Source organism: Ostrinia furnacalis, unplaced genomic scaffold (genome assembly GCF_004193835.3).
Source record: "Ostrinia furnacalis isolate ACB-3 unplaced genomic scaffold, ASM419383v2 OfSCF1780, whole genome shotgun sequence".
NCBI classification, from domain to species: Eukaryota; Metazoa; Arthropoda; class Insecta; order Lepidoptera; family Crambidae; genus Ostrinia; species Ostrinia furnacalis.
In genome coordinates this window covers 129,807-151,347 of record NW_021132019.1, presented here as the reverse complement: position 1 = coordinate 151,347, position 21,541 = coordinate 129,807, and the positions used below count along the sequence as shown (strand labels likewise).

At 35.7% G+C, this 21,541-nt stretch overlaps 1 protein-coding gene across 1 annotated transcript in view; it reads left to right on the top strand.

The window, feature by feature from the left end:
• Positions 1–12,977: 12,977 nt before the first annotated feature.
• Positions 12,978–21,541, top strand: part of Cph (BCL11 transcription factor chronophage) — a 38,273-nt gene continuing 29,709 nt past the window's right edge. The window contains exon 1 of the mRNA XM_028305712.1: positions 12,978–13,698. Coding sequence (XP_028161513.1) covers positions 13,662–13,698 — 37 coding nt within the window. The 5' untranslated portion in view covers positions 12,978–13,661. The remainder of the gene's footprint in view (positions 13,699–21,541) is intronic.

Below are 21,541 nucleotides of genomic sequence, written 5' to 3'. Positions count from 1 at the left end.
TTTTGGCATACTAAATACCAATTCAAAAGGTCAAGTCCTGCCATTCATTCATCAATAACTCGTACGCCAACACGAGTGACCAAAACAAAAAAGCGTGTTCCCTTTCGTCCAACAAAGCCGATTCGAATTCAAAAAAGTTCTAAATTCAAAACCTAACAACTGACCGAGTGGCGAGGGTGGCGGTCAATAGCTGGTGCCTGCCAGTACCATACGAGCGCGTACAGGCTGATTAAAGTTCCAATTAAGAAAAGAAAAAACTTTTTCATAATGTCAATAAAAGCTCTTTTCTGTCTTTTAATTTAGACAAAATAAATTAAATAAAAAAATAGTATCGCTTTATACGTTTACGGCAATTGTTCATAGACGTGTTAAAAGATTTTTTTTTTTTTCATTTTGGAAGATTCCTTTTAACTGTAAATTCGTATGCCAGAATAATCATGACCTGTCTCCTTATCAACATTGACTGTAAAAACTAGCCTTAGAAACTTTAATGGCCTGTATTACCCTCTTAATTTTAAACTACATGTATCAAATATGGCTGTATGTTTCTATAATAAAGATACTTTTTTTTGTTTCGAATAGGTCTTGCATTACAACCTTCCAGTTTTCGTTCCATTTATTAACCAAAGGTTAGACGTTACACAAAAATAGATCGAAGTGACCCGCTAAGCGAGAGTCGGTATAAGCGGTCAATATACGGTGCCGGTTAGTACCGCGCTCGAACCGGCCGATTTCGTGATTAGATTAAAAAAATATAATTCAAAAATGCAAATGGCTGCGTTTAGTCGAATAAAGTCGTTTGATGAAGGTTGTGCATGCTTGGCCTGGAAGTACACTGTAGGTTAATGAAGTAGACTCAGTGATGTGCATCATTATTGCAATTTCAGGTGTGTAAAGATTATATCAAGTGGCAGTGGGCGGGGCACATATCTCGTAGAGACGATAGCCGTTGGGGCAGAAGAGTTCTCACATAGCGTGGACAGGTCTCCCACTAGGTGGACCGACGATTTGGTGAAGGTCGTGGGAAGAACCTGGATGCGGGCAGCGCAGGACCGTTCGTTATGGAAATCATTGAGGGAGGCCTCTGTCCAGCAGTGATCGTCATTTGTCTGAAACATACGTATTAGGTATATTTACAAGGTGTAAAATGTGTGTACACTATTGATTCCTTTCGTCAGACCAGTGGACGTCCGAACGTTATTCGCTTAAAGTTAAACAATATTTTGCTTCGAAATCGGTTTATACTACGTGTAGGTATTTTATCATAAACGTTAACTTTAAAATCTTTACAAAACTTTCACGTTTAACATAATAATATTAAAAAAATATCAAAACATGAATGCGTATTAAAAGCGCTGTACAGCATCAATAATTATTAGGCATTTAAGTACCTAGCTATTTAGGGTCAACTGAACCAACTGTAACACCTCTATACTGCTGAAAGCTGGTTATCTATTTAACTTTGTATAATTAGCATTTTGCATGGGGAAAGTTTCGATTAATTTTATAGCCTCCATCGGTGATAGGTTAACGGTTTGGATCGGTCGGAACAACAAACAAATATTAAGCTTTATTAGTGCAGTTAAGTGTATTGGTTTATTGATAATTTATTGTTTATGACTGGTAAATCACCTGAAGGGTTTTAGGGGCCACTGTCAATGCCTTAGGATATTTCAAAAACAACATCAATACTTATAAAACAAATGAAAATTTTTGATTCTTTATAAATAAAAATAACCTTCTCTAAAATACCAAATCGTTACTCTCAGCTCTTCAAATTAACGCTCTTTATTAAAAATTCATAATTTTGTAACCAAAAATTGTGGTACATAAACATTGTATTTAGAGGAATCTCTCACTTAAATATTTTAAATCTTGGAAATTACAAGATGACAAAATCCTTTTCCTAAAGCTTTTCCTTCAGGTTACATTCAGTACAAATATCACATTTTAAGTAGGTACTATCGGCAACAGTACTAACTGCCCATTGCCAGTCATGTCATCTCGTTCTATCGCAAAGAATCACCATTTGATGAGAGCGAGAGCACAAACTGAAATGGATAGTTAACAGTGTGGCCGTGTGTACCCGATACTCGTAATTTAAACATCCCGTATACAGCATCGCAAAAAATCCAAAAAGCAAGGGTTAGCACACACTGATGTTATCGCGAGACCACAGTGGCGGCACGCGCTCTACTCGAAGTAGAGTCGGACCCTTTTATTTTGCAAAGAAATCTTGATGGACCAAATCTGGGCTAATTGAAAATTATTTATTATTTTGATGTTATTTTCAATAAATTGCTTGAATTCTATTTTATTTCAACAGAGATGCATTTTTAATGCAAATTACTTCATAGCACAGTTTCCATACTTTCATATCCATCTATCGCTATCTCTATATTTTGAAAATAATGTATAATATATATATATGATTGAAAAAAATCTTACAACATTTGACCACTACAAGAATATTGCACAAACCTCAATTTTATAGGACACTCCCCGAAATATATCGATTTTAATGCTATGAAAACGTTTCAAAACACCAAAGAAAATATCAAGCGATCTTCCAAGTAAATGGGGCCTAATCAGACAGTACTCTATGAAGAGATCAATACGGCCATTGGCCAACAAGCCCTGCAAACCTAGCACAATACCCACTTCACATCTAAATTTCATCAAAGATTTATTATAACATTATTAAGCGTAAAACCTAATACAGTTGCTTCACAATGAAATAGAGCTAAAGGCTATTCTAAAATACCAGGTACACCCTGAATTCATTCAGAGATTCTACACGGTTAGACAATGTTGATTGTATGGAGCCCACATAAATTTCAGCTCAATCGCTTTGCTGGGGGCACAGTGCAAAAACGATGAGCGGTAAGTCATGTTTGAAACCAGACATTTGTAAGTACGTATTTAATTGAATTGAAATCAATTTTATCATATTATGCAAACAAAATATTATTAGGTAACTAACTACAATAACTACTACTAATTAGGCATACCAACTTAATTTTTTTGAAAATTATTACATAAATAGAGTATACGTAAGATTTATATATAAATATTATAGGTATTTTACTCATAAAAATAACTGGATAGAAAATAAAAAATAGCAAATCGCAATATACATAATGTTACTATTATGATTGTGAACACTCAACACCTTAAACCATACTCTTTTACCTACCAAATCACGTGTGCTCTAATTTCAACAGGTAAGATATGGCTTTCCTTTATTCATCATAAAGAAATTAACATCAAATTAAAGTTACTGTTAAACTTTACTGTGGTATCTACATTACGATGGTTATGATGCGCGCTAATATTAAACTCGGATTAGCCTTCGGGCGCGCAGGTAAGAAATCTATTAATTCTTTGATGATTGGCCAATCATTAACAGAAGTGTTTGTTTTGTATGAAACATCATAATACAACCTACTAAGTACCTACTAGCTAATAAACGTGAAACTTGATTTAAATCTTTTGTTTTTAGATATTTTTAGTTTTTTTTTTTACCAAAACAGGGAAGTTCTTTTCCTTCATCTCTGATAGAAAGTGATGGTCAGACCGAAAGGTAAAGCTGCAACCGAAATCCTCAACCACACACAGTTTTCATAACTTCTCTTTCACCTTGACAGCTTTCTTTGCTGTTAACTTGCTAGCTTAGACTGGCTCTGACTTCCAAAGTCATAACGAATGTACAGCCAGTATGACAGATATTTTTTGCAAAATGGCAGCTATTAAGGGTGCCATAGTGTTTACTTTGATGTTCTGTCGTCCATATTATGCCTAATAAACCCATAAGCACACACGCAATAATCCCTGATCCTTATAGAATGCCTGAGGCGTCTGTATTATGCTTCTCATCGGGCAATCGGGTCCATTCAAGCCTCTTATAAATATCTTAACTAAACGAGGAAACGTTACTTTTTTGTCTTTATGTCTTCATTCATGGGACTTCCATGTTGGTAGAGTCTATCTTTGTATTTCGTGGCAAAATACACTGCCGATTCTGGAGGACGTTAGTTCAATCCACGTTCATAGCTGTTGTGTCGAATTTAAACTAGGTACCTAAGTTACCTCCTTAAGATAATTACTCCTAGCAAAAAAAAATCTTAGATACCTGTGTTAATGGAAAAATAACACCACAAATAACTAGTAATTTTACAAAAAAGGCAGTGACAGACTTTTGCAAATGATTTGTGTACCAAGCTAACGGCAGTTGGTTTTCTAAAGTCAAATATTAATATGATGAGAATTTACTGTATTTATCCAGAAACATTAAGAAACATTGGTTTGCCTTTAAGGTATTTGAGCTATATAATGTTTATCTGTTTGAGTATATTAATAAGTTACCTATAGCTACTATAGTTTAACCTCTGCCTGCATCTTAGTGATGAAGGCAACGCAGTGATAAACAATAGGCACAATGAAAACACAATTCACCAGAATAACTTAAACGCACAGACATCCAGACAGATTCTATTAACGGCAGCTGATTAGCACACGGTTTCTCAAGATGAGTCAGCTGGGAACAGCGTGGGCGGGCGTTGAGAGCCTCAGCTCAATAGGTCGCGTTTCATCATCGATGTACGTACTTTACTAATAAGTATTTGTATAAATTATGGTTGATCCAGCGATACATGCGCGTACGCACTAGAAACAATGGAAAAGCGCAACTGTGGATCCCGATTGTCCTGGTAGAGTCGTAAGTTCTAAATGACCCGTAATGGTTTTTTCAGTGACTCTATTTTCTACATGGTAAATGTGTGTTAGATGACCTACTTTGCTTAATTTCCATTCTAGATACAAGTAAATACGATGGGTATTTATTTTCAATTATTATACATATAAGTAACTTAATGAAATCTATTAAGTTCAAAGTTTTTTCCTTTTTTATTGAAAATATCACTAAAAGAAAAAACCTTAATGGATCATTTTTCAGTGTATCATTGAAGCCATTATCACTAAAAAAAGATTAAATAATAACTCAAAAATACAATTAACTTCAAAATAAATAAGCAAGATGTTTAGATTACACTGACATTAGAGTAAATAAATTTACGGGTGTTTACGAGCACGCTAATGAGACGAACGCTCGCGTGAATCAACGCGCCTACTTGCGCGAGCGCCTAATGAGCCCAGAGCCTTATACGCGAGCTAAAAACTATTTCTAGCGTAAGGGTTACGGGACTATTCCCACCTCTTTCCCACTTCTGCAACTTCTGTAGCTAGGATCTACAGCTTGACTGCCAATAAAAACCCAACCAGTGTCAAGTTTTTCCCGGGGGAAAGTTAAACTGTCATTGGAGCCACAACTAAATTAATCAAGAAGACTGTGTCCGCAACTATACCTACCGTGAGAATAGGGATACGGGACTAGAGGTGCAAGATTTTCAAGGATATTTATTATTAATTGAGAATTTGCGGGTGAAGACTTCATCACCATCATTTCAGCCACAGGACGTCCACTGCTGAACATAGGCTTTCCATAATGACCGCACAGAGCACGTAAAATGACCGGTTGGTAGCGACCTCATAAAGGTAGCAGGAAGGCGCTGGATGAAGGTGAAGAGTTATTGATAAATTATACTAGCCCATTTATTATCCCAAAGCAGTAGTAGGGAGCTTTTTAAAAGCCTACTTGCAAAAATAAAATGAGCTTTAATTATTTTTTTATGAATAAGCTACATAGTTGCACGTATCTATGAGTATAAAATACGCTATACTTTTTCTATGTCTCTAAAGTCGTCGCTTTAACATCCACGCCCACTTATAAAAATTACTCTGGAAATATTTTAGTAACGAGTTACTTACTTATGCCTGACTTACACCGACTGTATATCGAATCACCTTAATTTTTTGCTCTACAAAAAACAAGATTACAATTTTGATTAGCTTAGTATTAGTTCATGGAACAATGTTTTTGTAGATCTTACTGAAATTTCAATCTATCAATCTACATATTATTATAACAACCTTTGTTTCGTCTTCGAACATAGGCCTCCTCTTCCACCGACTTCTGTCCCTGGCTACTTGCATCCAGTTTATTCCAGCTTGTTGCCTTCTATTCTTATCATAACTACCTATCTATTTTTTCGTAAAAGTGAACCATAGCCACAATTTCAAGTATACCACAACTAGGTCGGCTTTTTGTACCGTTACGTCAAAATGGATATTTTTTGTAGCACCAGTACCTCTAGTAGGAAAAACTTTCGATTTCGTTTCGTTGCGTATTCAAAGTGTCATCGAAAAATTTTGTATGAAAAATTAAACAGCGCCCCCTAGGGCGGCTATAATATAGGGGGCGCTGTTTAATTTTTCATACAAAATTTTTCGATGACACTTTGAATACGCAACGAAACGAACTCGAAAGTTTTTCCTACTAGAGGTACAGATGTGAGTGTGACAGGATACGGCGAAATTGCTCAATCCGAACCTGTAACACTATATGACGTATCCAGTGCTGACTTGTGGTGACATGGACTTTTTATTGGGAAAGTAAGTAAACTGTTGGCATGTTGATATAATAATTATGAACGATGTGATATTTTTATAGAGAGAATATTATTATAGAAAGAACGCGTACTTGGATCTTGGAGACCTAATGAAATTGAAACAACCTGGTTTTGTGTACGAGTACCTAGATAAGTGATACCTACTAAAGTAAAAACATAATTTAAGATTAAAAACTTCCGCGTTCCATTTCAACTAAAATAGAGAAATACGGGTCTCAACGCGTCATTTTTTAATAATTTTATGTTAACATCACAAACCTCACCGTCACTAAGCAGATGAGATCACCGTGAAACGAAGACTTACTTTTAGTTATGAAAAATGGCAGTTTTTTTCAGTATCTACTGCGTATGTGTTTAACCTTAGCCTAAACGACTTATTTGATCTCGACCAAGTACAAACTCCAGCACGTCACCTTCAAAGCAACGAGTAGATAGTTCCTATGACTAATTTCGTTGCGGGTCCGATGACAGTTTAACTTTCCCCGGGATAAACTTGACCTTTACTGTTGGGTTTTTATTCGCGGTCAAGCTGTAAGATCCTGGCTACACAGGAGTTGCAGCAGTGGGAACGAGAGGTGGGAATAGTCCCATAGTTCCTCCTATGATCATGATCGTCAAAAGTGTTACCGTTTACATCCTCTATTTGTTTCATTACCCTTTAGCCCCAAACGTGCAAGACACACATTTGACAATTTTTATTCAGTACATAGGTCATAGGTAGGCCGTTTTAAGGGCGCTTATACAGGTCCCAAATATAACTTGCCCTTCTACCACTTCGGGACAACATAATAACGGTCTGGTGCTGAGAAGAAGTGGCGAAGAAGAAGTGACAGCAACAGTTGCGGATCGTTATCATCCTATTAATATTATAAATGCGAAAGTTTGGATGTCTGGATGTCTGGATGGATGTTTGTTACTCTTTCACGCAAATACTACTAAACGGATTTTGATGAAACTTTACAGTATTATTGTGTATAACCCAGAATAACATATAGGCTGTAATTTATGACGATCTGTGACAAAATAAATTTCACGCGGGTGAAGCCGCGGGCAAAAGCTAGTTACAAAATATCTTTATACTAAGTTAATTAGAATAGTTAACACTTTTATTGTATGAATAATAACTCATAACACTTTATATTTTTCACGTAAGTAAATTCGAAGTAACTGGTGTACCGCTGAAACTGCCATGACTGATCTCTCTCAGTATGTCAACTTCACATTACCCTAATATAAATTATACCTTTAATTAACTGAGACGTCACCCCATCGAAGGGTCTCAAAATAGATGGCATGGGGTTGAAGGGACACTTCTGGACAACACGTGTGGAAGAAAAGATGTGTGACGAGTGTGATTTTTAAAACAAGCAATGGTTACGAAATCGAAATTAGGTCAGTCTTATTTATGTATGTAGGATGTTTGCAATATTAAAACAGGGAATAAGTAAACTTGAATAATTCTTAAAGGAATTTAGATCTTTATTCAATAATCTCACATCACAGTTAAAGGCAATAGATGAAATGTAAATTCTATGAAGTGCAAAAAATATGAATTTTAAAACATAGCTATAGATTGGGCCTTCTAGTAATGATTACTTTTTCTATTAGGCAACTCTATAAGATAAAATTAGTGTAGAACCTGAAATGTTTTTATTCATTTCAACCTATAAGTTTAAGATTTAGATACTCAACCTTAAACTTCTACTTATCGAAGTCTCAATATCATTTCAACCTTTAAAAGTAGGCATCTAAACCATAACAAACTTGGCGGCGCACTGTGGCAGACGAGGCGAAGAAGATCGGCAAGACTTGGAGCGAGATCAAACACATACCTAGCTCAAGACCGAACGCGATGGAGGACTGTTGTGGACGCCCTCTGCCCCATCTAGGGGACATAGGACCATAAGTCAAATAAGTCATCTAAACTATAAGCCTATCAAAGTCTCAAGACAAATTGTATTGTTCTCACTTTTTTAAAAGTTTTGATGTTACTTTAGTTATAATTTTCTTTGTAACGTCTTCACTTTCATTTCCAATACGTTTAACTTGTAACGTCACATTGGCCCTCCTTAAACGTACCTAATTAAGTTGGCAGGATGGCCGCCGTTGCCCAGTTTTTGTCACTGTGTTATAAATAGACCCTGTTTGGGTGGGTCGCGGTCGATCTCGGATTTAAGACGACAGTTCCAAGGAATATGTATTGCTTTTTACAGTTTGTATGAGACTTGTGAGGACGAAAGGGCTGTGAGTAGGTAGCCATTTTATCTTCGATTAGTAGTTTATATGTTGAAGAAATCTTAATACCTACATGAGTAAAATGTAATAAATAAGGGCCTATCAATCATAGGTATTACTAAAGTAGGTACCGAAAAACTATTCAAACAAATTATCAAAAGAAAATACTGTAGCAGAAGAACCACCCATTCCCTTGATACAATGCTACAATGTAACATAAACTTACTCGTACACATTAAACAAAGATGGTCACTATTATGTACAAAAAGGCGCCATGTCTAATCTAGTAATAATTTATGATACCCTTGAAAAAGAGGCTGACAATAGTTACTGAGTTTCTTGCGCTGCTTCTTCTCAGCACTGGTCCACATCGGATAAACTGTTCATACTTTGTAAGTATATTAGATGAACAATTTGAATCACTCCAGTCCAATCTATCGAACGCGAAACGTGAAATTACGTATCAAAGTTCTAACAACTTAAAGAAAATCGCAAGCAAACTTCGAACCAAAGTCTCGCAAAGAACCATGGTTCCAGCATCCCTGTACCAAAACAGCGCCGCCTGGCGGCGAGTAGCGCTCTCCTCCACACATCCCCCATCCACCATCCCTCTTTACTCACCCACGATACCTACACATGAACGAGATAGCCGTATATCGGTCATTATAGCAGCTTTCCACTCGTGAAAACGGACAACCCTTTAGCCGTCTCTATTTTCACTATACGCAGATGCGTATTAGAGGGGGACGGATGCACGTAGGGGGTATGTGTTAAGATGGACACTAGTGACCAGTTCAGCAAGCATTTTTCGAGCCTATCGGAGAATGACGTTGACAGTGCGATTGCACTTTAAGGCAACGTTTTCGTTGCAAAGTGAAAAGTTTACACACTTTGATATTTTTAAGCATTTTTTTCGACTAAGTATTACAGTTTTCTAATAAATCTAATATCATGCTGAATCATGAAAATACGTTATAATAATAAAATAAAAATATATTTGTGACTAAAGCTGAGTTGCACCATCTTACTTAAACTTTTACTTACTTTTACTTAACGTCAAAAATGTGTCAAACTCCATACAACAGCATCGGTTAATATTATTGTTGCGGTTAAATTAAAGTCAGCCTAAATAATTCATTGTTATCTTAAAAAGTTAGGAGATCGTTAATATAATACACCAAGTATTCGTATTACATAATTTGGTGGCAACTTTAAAACTTTTCATCTTAGCAGCTTTTAACTTACTTATTTCCACTTAATTTCTCTCTTCTACTAAGTATTTTTAATTTTGTGAAGTGTTTTAGTTTTTACCATTTGTCCCTCTGCTATTATTCAATAATCACGTGGGTTGGAAACTCATAAAAAACAGCATATTATCACAAACAAAATGGTCAACTTTCTTATATTGAGAAAATTGTTACCAGTACAGTTGACTGAAAACAAGCTATCAATGATTTCCTATGTAGAGCTACCAATTGCTTTGCTGTATTCATACTTTTTCTGTGTCAATCGTTTGTAGTATTCAGCAATAGGTAATTGTATCAATAGTCAAGATGTTTAATAGCAAAATTATGTTTTTTAAGGCTACAAACTTTGTAGCCTCTCAATAGGTCTGTCAAGGTTACACAAAATAAACACTTTTTAAATATCGCTCAATTATCTAACCGTAAAAATTACTTGTTTACATTCAGCAAAAAACATGTAATGAACACGAAATTGACTCGAAAATTGACAAATTCAGTTTAATTAGACCTCATTAATTTAAGTCCTTGACACATTCAACACTGATTTTTTTACAAATTTATTTACAATAGTTATAAGCAACTTCCAGTCGCAATAATAACTATGATAAAACAGAGAATGTCTACAATTTTAAATAACTGAAGTTAAGTTTGAGATGCGACTCTTAACGCTAGAAAATGTTTACAATCCCTGACTCTGTAAGCCATAAATAAACAATATAGAGTTCCATGGTGTTACACTTCCATTAGTGTCAACTCTGCAGCGTTCTTTAAACTGCAAGTACAGTCTTACATCTTACGAACGCACACCAGCAAAATATTTCACTTTCGCCTGAAACTTTGCGCGATTTTTCCAGCAAACTTGCTCGGTCCTTGACTTTAATAAGTTCACTGTCAGTCGCTCAACTTCAGTAATTGTTTCAGAGTCGGCTTATTGAAATTCAGAGGCATTGATTGGTCATTTCTGACCGTTTGTGCGGAATGATCCGATTTGGGGATTGGATTTTTGTTGAAATGCTCTTGATGTAGCTAATATTTTGTCAATATAGCAAAAATAAAAAAAGTTTGACCGCAAAATGTGTTTTTAAAGCCGCCAAAAACATCTTTAAGTAATAAAGTTAAACATAAAATACTATGAAACGTTATTAATAATATCGAATTTTCAAAGAAGAAGAAACCAAATTCAAAGTACATCTGAATTAATTTGAAAATTATTTTTAGATATTGCTGCTATTAAAGAAACGACATTCATAATTAATTTGAAATTTGTGAATGAATGAAACCTAAAAAGTACAGATAAATGAGGTCTGTATTCAATATAAAACGTACTACGACCCGTTCCATTCAACGTTTCCATAATTGCGATATCAGATTGTAACGTTTTTCCGCTACGAGAGAGCGTCTACGAGTGCGTAGCGTGCGTAGTCCGCTACGAACTATGCAAGTCGATGCAGAAACAGAAAAAACAGTTTTGTTACCTATCTCTCGTAAATAGTCTTGAGAAGAATAATTAAAATTAATGTTAAAAATAAAATAGGTATACTCCTAATTTTCGATCTATCAAAAAAGTAGTTTAACCTTTAACTACTGACGTGGGGGCCTCTCAGGCCTTGCAAAAGTCAAATTGTTGAATTTCTCCTCTCCCACGTGCACGACACACGCGAATCTTTTAGTACCTTCAAGTTTCATTACGCCGAGGCTGTCAACAACGGTGCACGTGATTGCACGCGCAATTTCAGTAGGTAAATTAATTTTAAAGTTTCTTGTGGGCCTCTCAGGCCCCCACCTCAGTATTGGCGTAACTTTTTTTGTCTATAGTTTTCATTTAGTTGTCGTCTTTTCTTGAAATAATTTGAAAAAATCTATAATATGGAGCCCATAGTACGTCGTCCGAGAGAAAGCGGTATCTCGGAAGTAAAAATAACCAGCATTTAACGAAAAATAGAAGAACAGTAGTTTTTGGCACGTATGCTAGGAAATGATAAGCCTGTACCTGTCTATCAAGATTTAAACGATGAAACCAAGTGCCATACATGTATTTTGAAGATTCAAATGAAATCTATATTTTAAAAATGTGTATGGCTTCCTTCACTGAGCAAAATAAGTTTATCCAGACTGTGTTTAATTCGCACTATTTGATGTGTGTAATTTTTTTCCCCCTTTTTCATATTAGGACTACTGATATATCATTAGCTAAAAAGACTATTGAAAATTAAGATTCTAAGTTGATTTGTTGAATTTATGAATATTTTTTATGATAACTTTGTGAATCATGATTTCATGAGATTTTTGCCAAAAAATGCTACATGTTTTCTAAATATTGAAATAATACGTACTTATTAACAAATAATTTACATAAAAATCGTTTTATTGTATTTAAGTATAACCACTATTAATAATTATTAAACATAAAACCCTAAAAAGATTATATATTTTTAAATATAAGCACACATATGTACGGGCCTCTCAGGCCCCCACGTCAGTGTTTACGTGAAACTAAATCCACCTCAGTAGCTAAAGGTTAATAGCCACTTCACAGAACTCGCACTTTTATCATAAAAGTATTCGCAAACAAAATTCCAAGTCTCAAAAACCACCTGAGCCAGGTAACTCATTTCAATTTCAGAATCATAAAACGCGGACTGACCGCGCTTCGGTCCATTCAATTAAAAATTCCATCTCCTAATCGAGTCATGAAATATGCAAGCAAATATTATCCCTTTTCTTTTGTACGCTGCATATTCGCCCCACCCGCGCACGCACACTGACGCACGGCACTTATGACTTATCATCATCCCGCTCACACGTACGTGGGAGGTGTAAGGAGTCGGGTGGTGCCGTCTTTGTCGGACTGCCGAGGCGGCAGCGACCGCGAGTAACCCCTGGCCACTTCGTGGTGACTCGCACGCGCCTTCGTCGGCCGGCCGAGCGAGATGGCGCGAGTCGGACATGCGGAGGCCGCGGAGCCCTCGCGCGAAGGGACACAGGACAGACGCTCTCGGACAGCGGGCGAGAGCGGGCGGCCGGCCGTGCACCTGCCTCGCGAACCGCGCGACGTGCTCAATCGCGACGCACTAACACATCGTAAACACAAAACATTTCGAACTCAGTTCAGAACTCAATGTTAATTTAAATTGCAAATTTATTTTAATTTTCAAAAATAGACAGTGAATAAAAAACGGACTAAAGTGAAGAAGTTTTACTGATAAAGACGCTGAAATTTAACGGAGTGACCAATTCGCCGGAATCTGAAGATCGCCACTTGGTGCGGTTAGATTAGATAGGAGACGCTTGTCAAAGTGTTGATAACACCTATGACCAGTAAATTTTGGCAAGCGAACCATTGGCCGAGTCATAAACTGATTGGATACATCATGAAGAGGAAAAAGTAAACTTAGAATGTTAGATTTAACAGTTGTGATGGAAAATTCAGGAAGATGACTAAACATGTTCAAGGATTTATCCGTCGGACTTTTGGATAAATTTGTGATGAGTATTTATCTGTTATCAAAAACGTTTTGAGACGATAACCGCTGGACCGCCGGCGGCACGTGTGAAGTGAGCTAAGAACTGTCGACTGATAATAAAACATTAAGATAAAGATTTCGGCGGATAAGAAGAAATTGTTCAAGAACTAAAAATAGGTGACCAAATCAAGATGAGAATCAAAATGCCAGCTGTACGCATCGCGCAAGGTAAGCACAAAGTTATTTTTTTAAGTAGACCATTGTTTACAATTAGATTTCAACTAGAAAATTTACCACAAAAATAAAGCTCAGAATCAAATAATATTTCTCAACGTTGAAGAATTTTTGTGGATGTTATAAACTTTTTTAATGCTTCAAGCTGAGTTTATTTCCACTAAATCCTTCTTTTAAAATTCAAAATGCGTCAAGAAAAAAATGATGAATAATGAGATGTCCAAAATTAATACCCTCAACGTATTACAACATTGAATTTATTTTCAAAAAACTAGAATTTCTGCATCACGTCTCCAAGATATCAAAACAAACACGCACGCACAAAGAAGAGCACTATCTCATATACCATGCGGAGACTCTATTCATTCCAACGAGCTACTTAATGCCCGGGCTCCGAGCAAACATTTACCTAAGGCTGGTCATCTTGTCCGAAAGAAAAAGCAAAGGGAACTAGAAAAGCTAAAGAGTAGCCGCTTTCAAATATTCATCAGTCACTAAGTTCAGTGAACAGGAGATTGTGGAAGAACTGATAATTTGCTCAAAATATTCAGTGTCACAAGTTGGGTGGTTTGGAACTAGGCTAAAACTAATATTTTATTTATGAATTCACGGGTCAAGAGCATGTTGGCATATGAAAAATAAACTTTTTGAAAACAATTGACTTTGCCAACATTTCAAAATATACCTAGTCAAATGTCAGTAAGATACGGGAGAAATATTATGTATCTTAACATTAAAGAATAATCTAAAATAGCTACTGGATTCAATGTGTCAAATTAATCAAGTTGTAAAAAATGGATATTATTTTACACCAACTTCTATATTTTGTAAATCAGTAATTACGGTCATTGATAATGAAATATTATGTAAGTAGGCTATATTAGAAGTTTAGTTTTTAACCATGAAGTAAACTATAAAACTGATAACGTTATTGCCAACGCCAATTAAAAGTATATCACGTTGTCACGATGGCCATAAAACTGTTACGGTCATTATTGACCATTGTCACGGTATTAACAAATGGAGTATCAGACATAATGACTGGATTGTCCTCAAATTGAAATGTAATTACTATACCTTGTAATTGGTCACCCGCACTTTACTAGAGGTCAGTAGCAATGAAGCTACAAAGTTAGAAATTGCTAGGGATAATTATAAATTAATTTATTATCTGCTAATACTACTTCTGCTTTATAATCTTGGACCGTAAAGCAACATTGTGTCGGTGTTAATTATGTGGTGACATTTAATTTCCTTGAGGCTTCTAATGTTATCTTTAGTTGGACGTCATTTGCTTCTTTATTATTCGGATCCTTGTCTTCAATGTAATTATTTGCATCAGTAGAATCTTTTTTAAAGTTATATTAAAATGTATCTTTTTTATTTGCACTAACTGTAATTTGTTTGTTAATTGCAATGCTAATTTCTTGCCTATTAGTTCATTGATTTAATTTGTGCGTACTGTGATGGTATAAACAGTCTAATTGCCTTAAAGTATGCGCCGCTTATTGACTACAACTCACATTAGAAACTGTTTTATTTCTTCTGCATGTCTAACCCATTGTCTTGCAGCGTCAATTCCCACTGCCCAACAGTTATTTAAATTAATTACTCATTATGCCCGAGTTAAAACGTTCCCATGCTTTACTCTTGACTTAAGTAGAATGGTCAAAATTATGATTTGCAGATTACTATGGACTGTTTGCATGAGAAAGTATTTTTATTGTTACATTAAAAGTCACTTTCAAATTATTCCACTAACATCCTGGTAGCATTAATTCGAGGAATGTTCACGTATTTTCTATGATTGTTTGAAGAATTAATTATAAAGATACAAGTAATGATTTATTAGCAGAACAAGTCATGCTAAGGAGTCTCAATATATTCAATAGATTTTTTCCGTGTACGTACGCGGTTGGGATGCGTGAGTGTGCGTGGTCTCCTGCGCACGATTTCTTCTTAAAACTAGCGTTACAGCACACATGGGCAATTAGTCCAAGTTGACCGGAGGCGACGGGGAGGCCTGATTGGTCGGGCCCACGGTGACGTCACCGACGTCAGCGGCCGTCGCGCGCTATTGGTCGACACGCGTCATTTAGTCGATGACACGTTTGTTCTTATTTTAAACGCAAGAAGTTCGAGGCACTCGGTTTTTGTTCGCGACACAATAAGACCCCCTTTTGTACATGAAACTGGATGCTTTTATGTGGTCGTTGAAACATAAATACAGCTATACGTAATTATAGCAGTAAAAGCTCCTAAACTATTTCGTTTACCGTGTGCTTGGAATTGGCGAATTTTATATTGGTGATAAAAAATGGAAGTTCGCTAAAAGTTGCTAATGCGAACCCAATTACATTTAAGGGTAGAAAAACCTTTTGACTTTTTAAACCCTCCTCAAAAGTGAGAATTAGGGAATCGTAAAATTACTTTATCAGGTGCGGGCGGGACAGCGGCGCGAGTAACTTTGGGGCAAACTTTTAAAAATCTAAGTTAACTTCCCGGACCGCTCTAAATAAAACATCAGAGGACCTGTGTTTTGTTTCGCCGATGTTTGCTGCTAATTGATATGGGTTTTTGTGTCCCGTGTCAGAATTTTAATTTGTTACTGTTAACGTGTTGGGCTTAATGATATTAACGCCGGACGCTTTGTTCCCTTGTCTTCACTAATCCAATAAAATTACATTATTTTGTAGTATTACTGGATGATCTTTAAAGAGTTTTTCAAATAAATTGAACTAATTTGCCAATATTTAATGATCAAATTTAAAATTCCAAAACGTAGATGCCAAAAAACTTAAACAGTTTTTTATTAAACATGACAAAATTAGTAAAAATAGAAACCTTTATTCCCATCCACAAAATCGAACGGATGCCACATAAAAGAGCCGCACGTCAATTTAAACATTGCCTATGTCTTGTCCGTTGCCGCTTGGCGATTCAATATGTCTTCATTAAGCGAATATCGAGGCATCGCGGCGGAACCCTACGTCTTGATCCTTGATGCGAAATATTGCTCGGCTAATCGGCGTACTTTCAAGTTTGATACTTGGACTTGATCTCAGATTTAAAGTAGGAACAGTCGACAGCACAGCTGAGATTTTTGATGCTAAATCACATCTGTTGCAGCTGTATAATATCACTGCATTGTAAAAGTTTGTGAAGAATTAATAATAAAAACAATTAAAAAATTTAAGGAGATCCATAAAATTTGAACTTTTTTTTGGAGCTATAAGTATAGTTTTAGATTTTATAAACTAAAATGAAAAGAAATAAATGAAGAATCTTGAATCACCATTGGCCTTTAGGGTCAACGTAAATTGAATATTATGAGATCAATAATTAATAAAATAATGAAGAACATAATTCCTTCATTGAATAAATTGCGGCTATGATACATAATTGCATAGCAGGCTAATTGCAATCAAACTCTAATTTTATGCATGAACTAGATGAAACCTAGGTCACAGTGCGTTCTCACAATTTGCAAATACTTCAAATGTGATTGATGAGTTCGAACCCGACAAAGAATGCAAATAAATCTGATCATCTAAACAATTAACACGCACCGTTAATTATACTACTTTACGCAACGAAGCCGTGGGAATGATCAAAGGGATCAATCTCATCATTGTAGCGAAGAACAAATAAATTGAATTCGTCAGGAGAAATAAATTTCACATCTGACATCTTATTGACATCCTCACTCTATTAGAGGAGGATAAAAAGGAGGATCAAATTTAGAGTATCGACCGTTGTTATTCAAATTATGGGAATGAAGTTAATTTTCGTATTTAGAATAACGATACCGCGGACGACGGCCACCCGTCTCGTATCTGGACTGGACATCGATCTTCTTTTTACGCGATCGTTCGTTCGGCTGTATTTGTGATTCTTAAGATAAAGACGTATGGATTTACATATGTTATGTCAGTAGTGGGCTCGGCTCCATTTAAATTGGATTTATTAGTCCGGCTATTAAAGTACAGCGACGTTGGAGGCATTATTGAAAACGAAGCGAATCAAAAGCTTAGCGATCGACGTACGCCAATGACGAGGATACTTTTAAATTTCTCCAAACTCGAAATGTTTATTGTTGCAGCAACAAAACAAACAATCCTTTCTGTAACAAAAAGGATACGTCTAACAATACAAATCGTATTACAAACAAAGAAAACAGTAGCAAACATGAACTTTTTTTGTTAGCAGTTTAAAATATAATCTTCAGCAGTAGATGAGACAAAAAGATAATTTAACACTTCGAGTAAGCCTATCTTACACGAGTAATCTTCAATTGTGTTTTTTTTTTGTATTGATGGTAATCGATTGTATAAATTTATCTAAAATATCTTAATCTTTATTTCTATTTATAGTGTACTGTGTTTTGAAATATCTGGAGCTTAAAAGAAGTAGGTTTCATTTTATACCGTTTTATTTGTTAGAATAAAAACGTAGAACGCTTTACAATCTATTCATGAGTCGATTTAAATCGGCCTTTATTCCGTCCAAAATCTCCTTTGACCAATGTCCGCCCATTAGGCCCTATTACCGGGGCTAGTAAAATAAATACTCCACCAAACACAATGGAATAAAAAATGTTCATAACAAGAATTAATTTATTGTGAACAGACCACGATCAATAGCCGGGGAGTGGGTGGACAGTTTCTGAAGAGTCCATCTTTGTCAGGCTTTGATACCAATTTGTTATTGTCGGCCTTTCAACGCAAAAGACGATTTAAGTTTGGTAGGTGTAGCCTTGGCTTTCTTTAGATTACGCTCCGAAAACAACGAATGGAGCCGTTTGTGCTCTGAACCTGAGTAATTCTATCTCCTCTATCAAATAATGCGAAATCACAATGGCTCACCTCGAATTTTTATTTATCAAAAATCAACAGAATCCGCACAACAGGTTATACAATAGCCCCGGTTTTGATAGAGGCACCTGAATCTCCGATATTTTCCCATGGTCAGACATCGATAAACACCTTGACAAAAAATCACACCAGCCAGCCTTTGACAAACAATTGGTCAAAGGGATTTTTTTTGGGCAAAACAGGCTTAAAGTCCGCACCCACATGAGTAGAATCGCCGATAATATTTCAACAATACCGAATGGGGTTCGGAACCGAATTCTTCTGTAGGCAAAATAACTATTGTGCATCATTATGGGACGTCCTTTCATCAATTTTAACAGAAAGGGGTTTACAAGTGTCACTTTCCTCTTTTTTCAATACACACTTACTGTTAGCTATTGTTGCATCCACAGAAGCGTTAGATGTACAGATACAGTTTTTTTATCGGCTACTTCTATCATATCTTCTGATTAGGCAATATAAATGCTCTAATTTATTTTTCTAGGATTCACCACACATGCCAAATGTTTGATTGAATGAAAAATTGCTACGTGTCAAATCTACCTGAGCGTCAAATCTCGCATTCTTCGTTCCAAAACTGTCTGATCTTTGAATGATCTCTCCGTGACCATTGTCCAATATCTTTTGATTCCATGAGTTCTAAATTTCTCGAATTAATTTTTTCTTCCCTTTTTTTCAAATCGCCATACGGCTTACATGTCAAGACGAACGAACGTGGTTCCTTAATAACACCATTGTGCTGTTATACCCAGTTTTGAGGTTTTTAAATTGCATGGAGTATTTAGCAATGAAAACTTATTAATACTAATAATAATACTAATAGGCATCTTTTCGACTAGTAGGCAGCTTCTTTTGTGACTTCTAAAGCTGTATTTAGTACTGTTGCGATATCTTTTGTTTTGTTCTAGAGATTTAAGTGGGTGTTAAAAATCGTGAGAGCTATAAGGAGTGAAAGAGCATGGGTTGATGTTTCGTATGATTTATGTTGTGTTGTAGTGTAAGTTAGAGTATTGTTCGTTTGTCTAGCAACATTGTAGGCGGTAAGATGGATTTATAACGCATCATCTGGCTTATAATTTTGAAATAATAGAGATGGACTATTGATTCGACTTGTTGTTGAATTATTTTGAATACTATTTAAAATTAAGAGATATTTTTTTACCGTCTAAAGTACATTTGTTGTTATTGATCGTCATCATTTGCATAAATGACACAGCAATAAGTGCTGTCACATAAAGAAACACATCAGGTCTAGGTCATGACAATTCAAACACAATAGAGCCAGCCTCATCTCTCCCTTTATCGTAGCTGTCAATTACTTCGAGTTCACTTAGTGGCATATTTCTTGCGAAAAGTCTCGCTTTGTTTACACCTTTGCTCATTTCACATGGCCTCAATTAACACCATCAAGATGCAAGTGCATATCAGGGTACAGGTCATCACTAACAAGCAGCGGTCACGGTGGGAAAGCTCCCAGCGTTCAGTTGCCACCTTTTACCTCTTGGACGTGGCTAGCTCACTAGTTGGCGCTAGAAATAAGGTTGCATAGTTTAAAAAACGAACACTTTGATTTTTTTTAACCAAAAAGTTTTAATGCGCCCTGGCATACGAAAATGCTTACATCAAAATTACGCTACGCTTGTTTGATTGCAGGCTGATAAAAAAATACGTGACATAGATAACAGAAATCTCTAAAAATCTTGAAGAATTTAGAAATTGTTAATGCTTTCACTTGCAAATTTTCCACTCTAAGAAATTAAATAATATTTTTCACAAAATATTTATTTAAAAACCATAGAGCTAACAACTAATAGAGACCATCGGCAATAAATATCGTCCGACACGACATATCGACTCCCTGATATAGAGATAACCGCCGAGTGACCCGCGTGCGAGTTTAACCTATTGTTTGTGCTAGCTGTAAGCATAAACTGTACTACGGGATTTAATGAAAATTGAATATAAAACAATAACACTTATTAAGTGTTTAGACAGCGACATTGTTGTCTTGAAGCAATGGTAGGGTTTAATTTTGACAATATGTAAAGGTACTTTTGAAAAGCCTAATTGCTAAAAATAAATGACTAATAAGAAATTGCGACAACATAAGAGGGTTTTCCAGACTAAACAGTTGATTAAAAAACTCCTCAATGAAAGTCAATCAACTTTGACTGCCAAACATAGTTCTTGCAAGTTACTATAGGATCCTTTCTATAGGTATAGCCTATAAAATATACTATGAAGATGATACTAACAACAACAAAAATAATTAAATAGAATTCCAATAATTGCCATTTATAATTTCCCATTAAACCACTCGTATTAAAAACGGTTCTCTCACGTAACTTTTAATAATCGTTAAAACGTTTAATGGCATATAACCATAGACCAAGTGATGGCTAGAGATGAGCAGTAAATAGGCATATGGGCTTTCTTCGATGCACAGATAGTGTAACGTGCGAGCGGTCGCCATTGTTACCGTGTGACCACAGATAGTGTTCTAGGTTATAAAGATAGCATAAATATACTATGTTGAAGTACTTCCTTGCGATTTTTACTCATTATTTTATTTTCTATGTAGGGTAAACCAGAGAGTGATTGCCCACTGGTAGTGATTGCCCACTTTAAGAATAATATTGTCAGGTGCTGACTTTGAATTACTCTAGTTAGATTTGAATTTACTAAGTAGATGGCTCCGAGATCAATGTACAGTTGATTTAAAATTTACAATAGGAAACACTAAAAAAAAACAGTTATGGCGGATTTTCTCAAGACGGGTGAAAATGTTACTCAAACAGGTAAAGACTTTAACAATTTTACTAAGGAATTACTTGCTTAGAGGTTAATTTTTTTTTGCAAGTTATTTAATATTCAACTAATGGTGTATAGTCATGATGAAATTATAATTGTTTTCTCCATTATCAATGAAAATAACTGATAAAATTTGATTTCTAACGGTCATT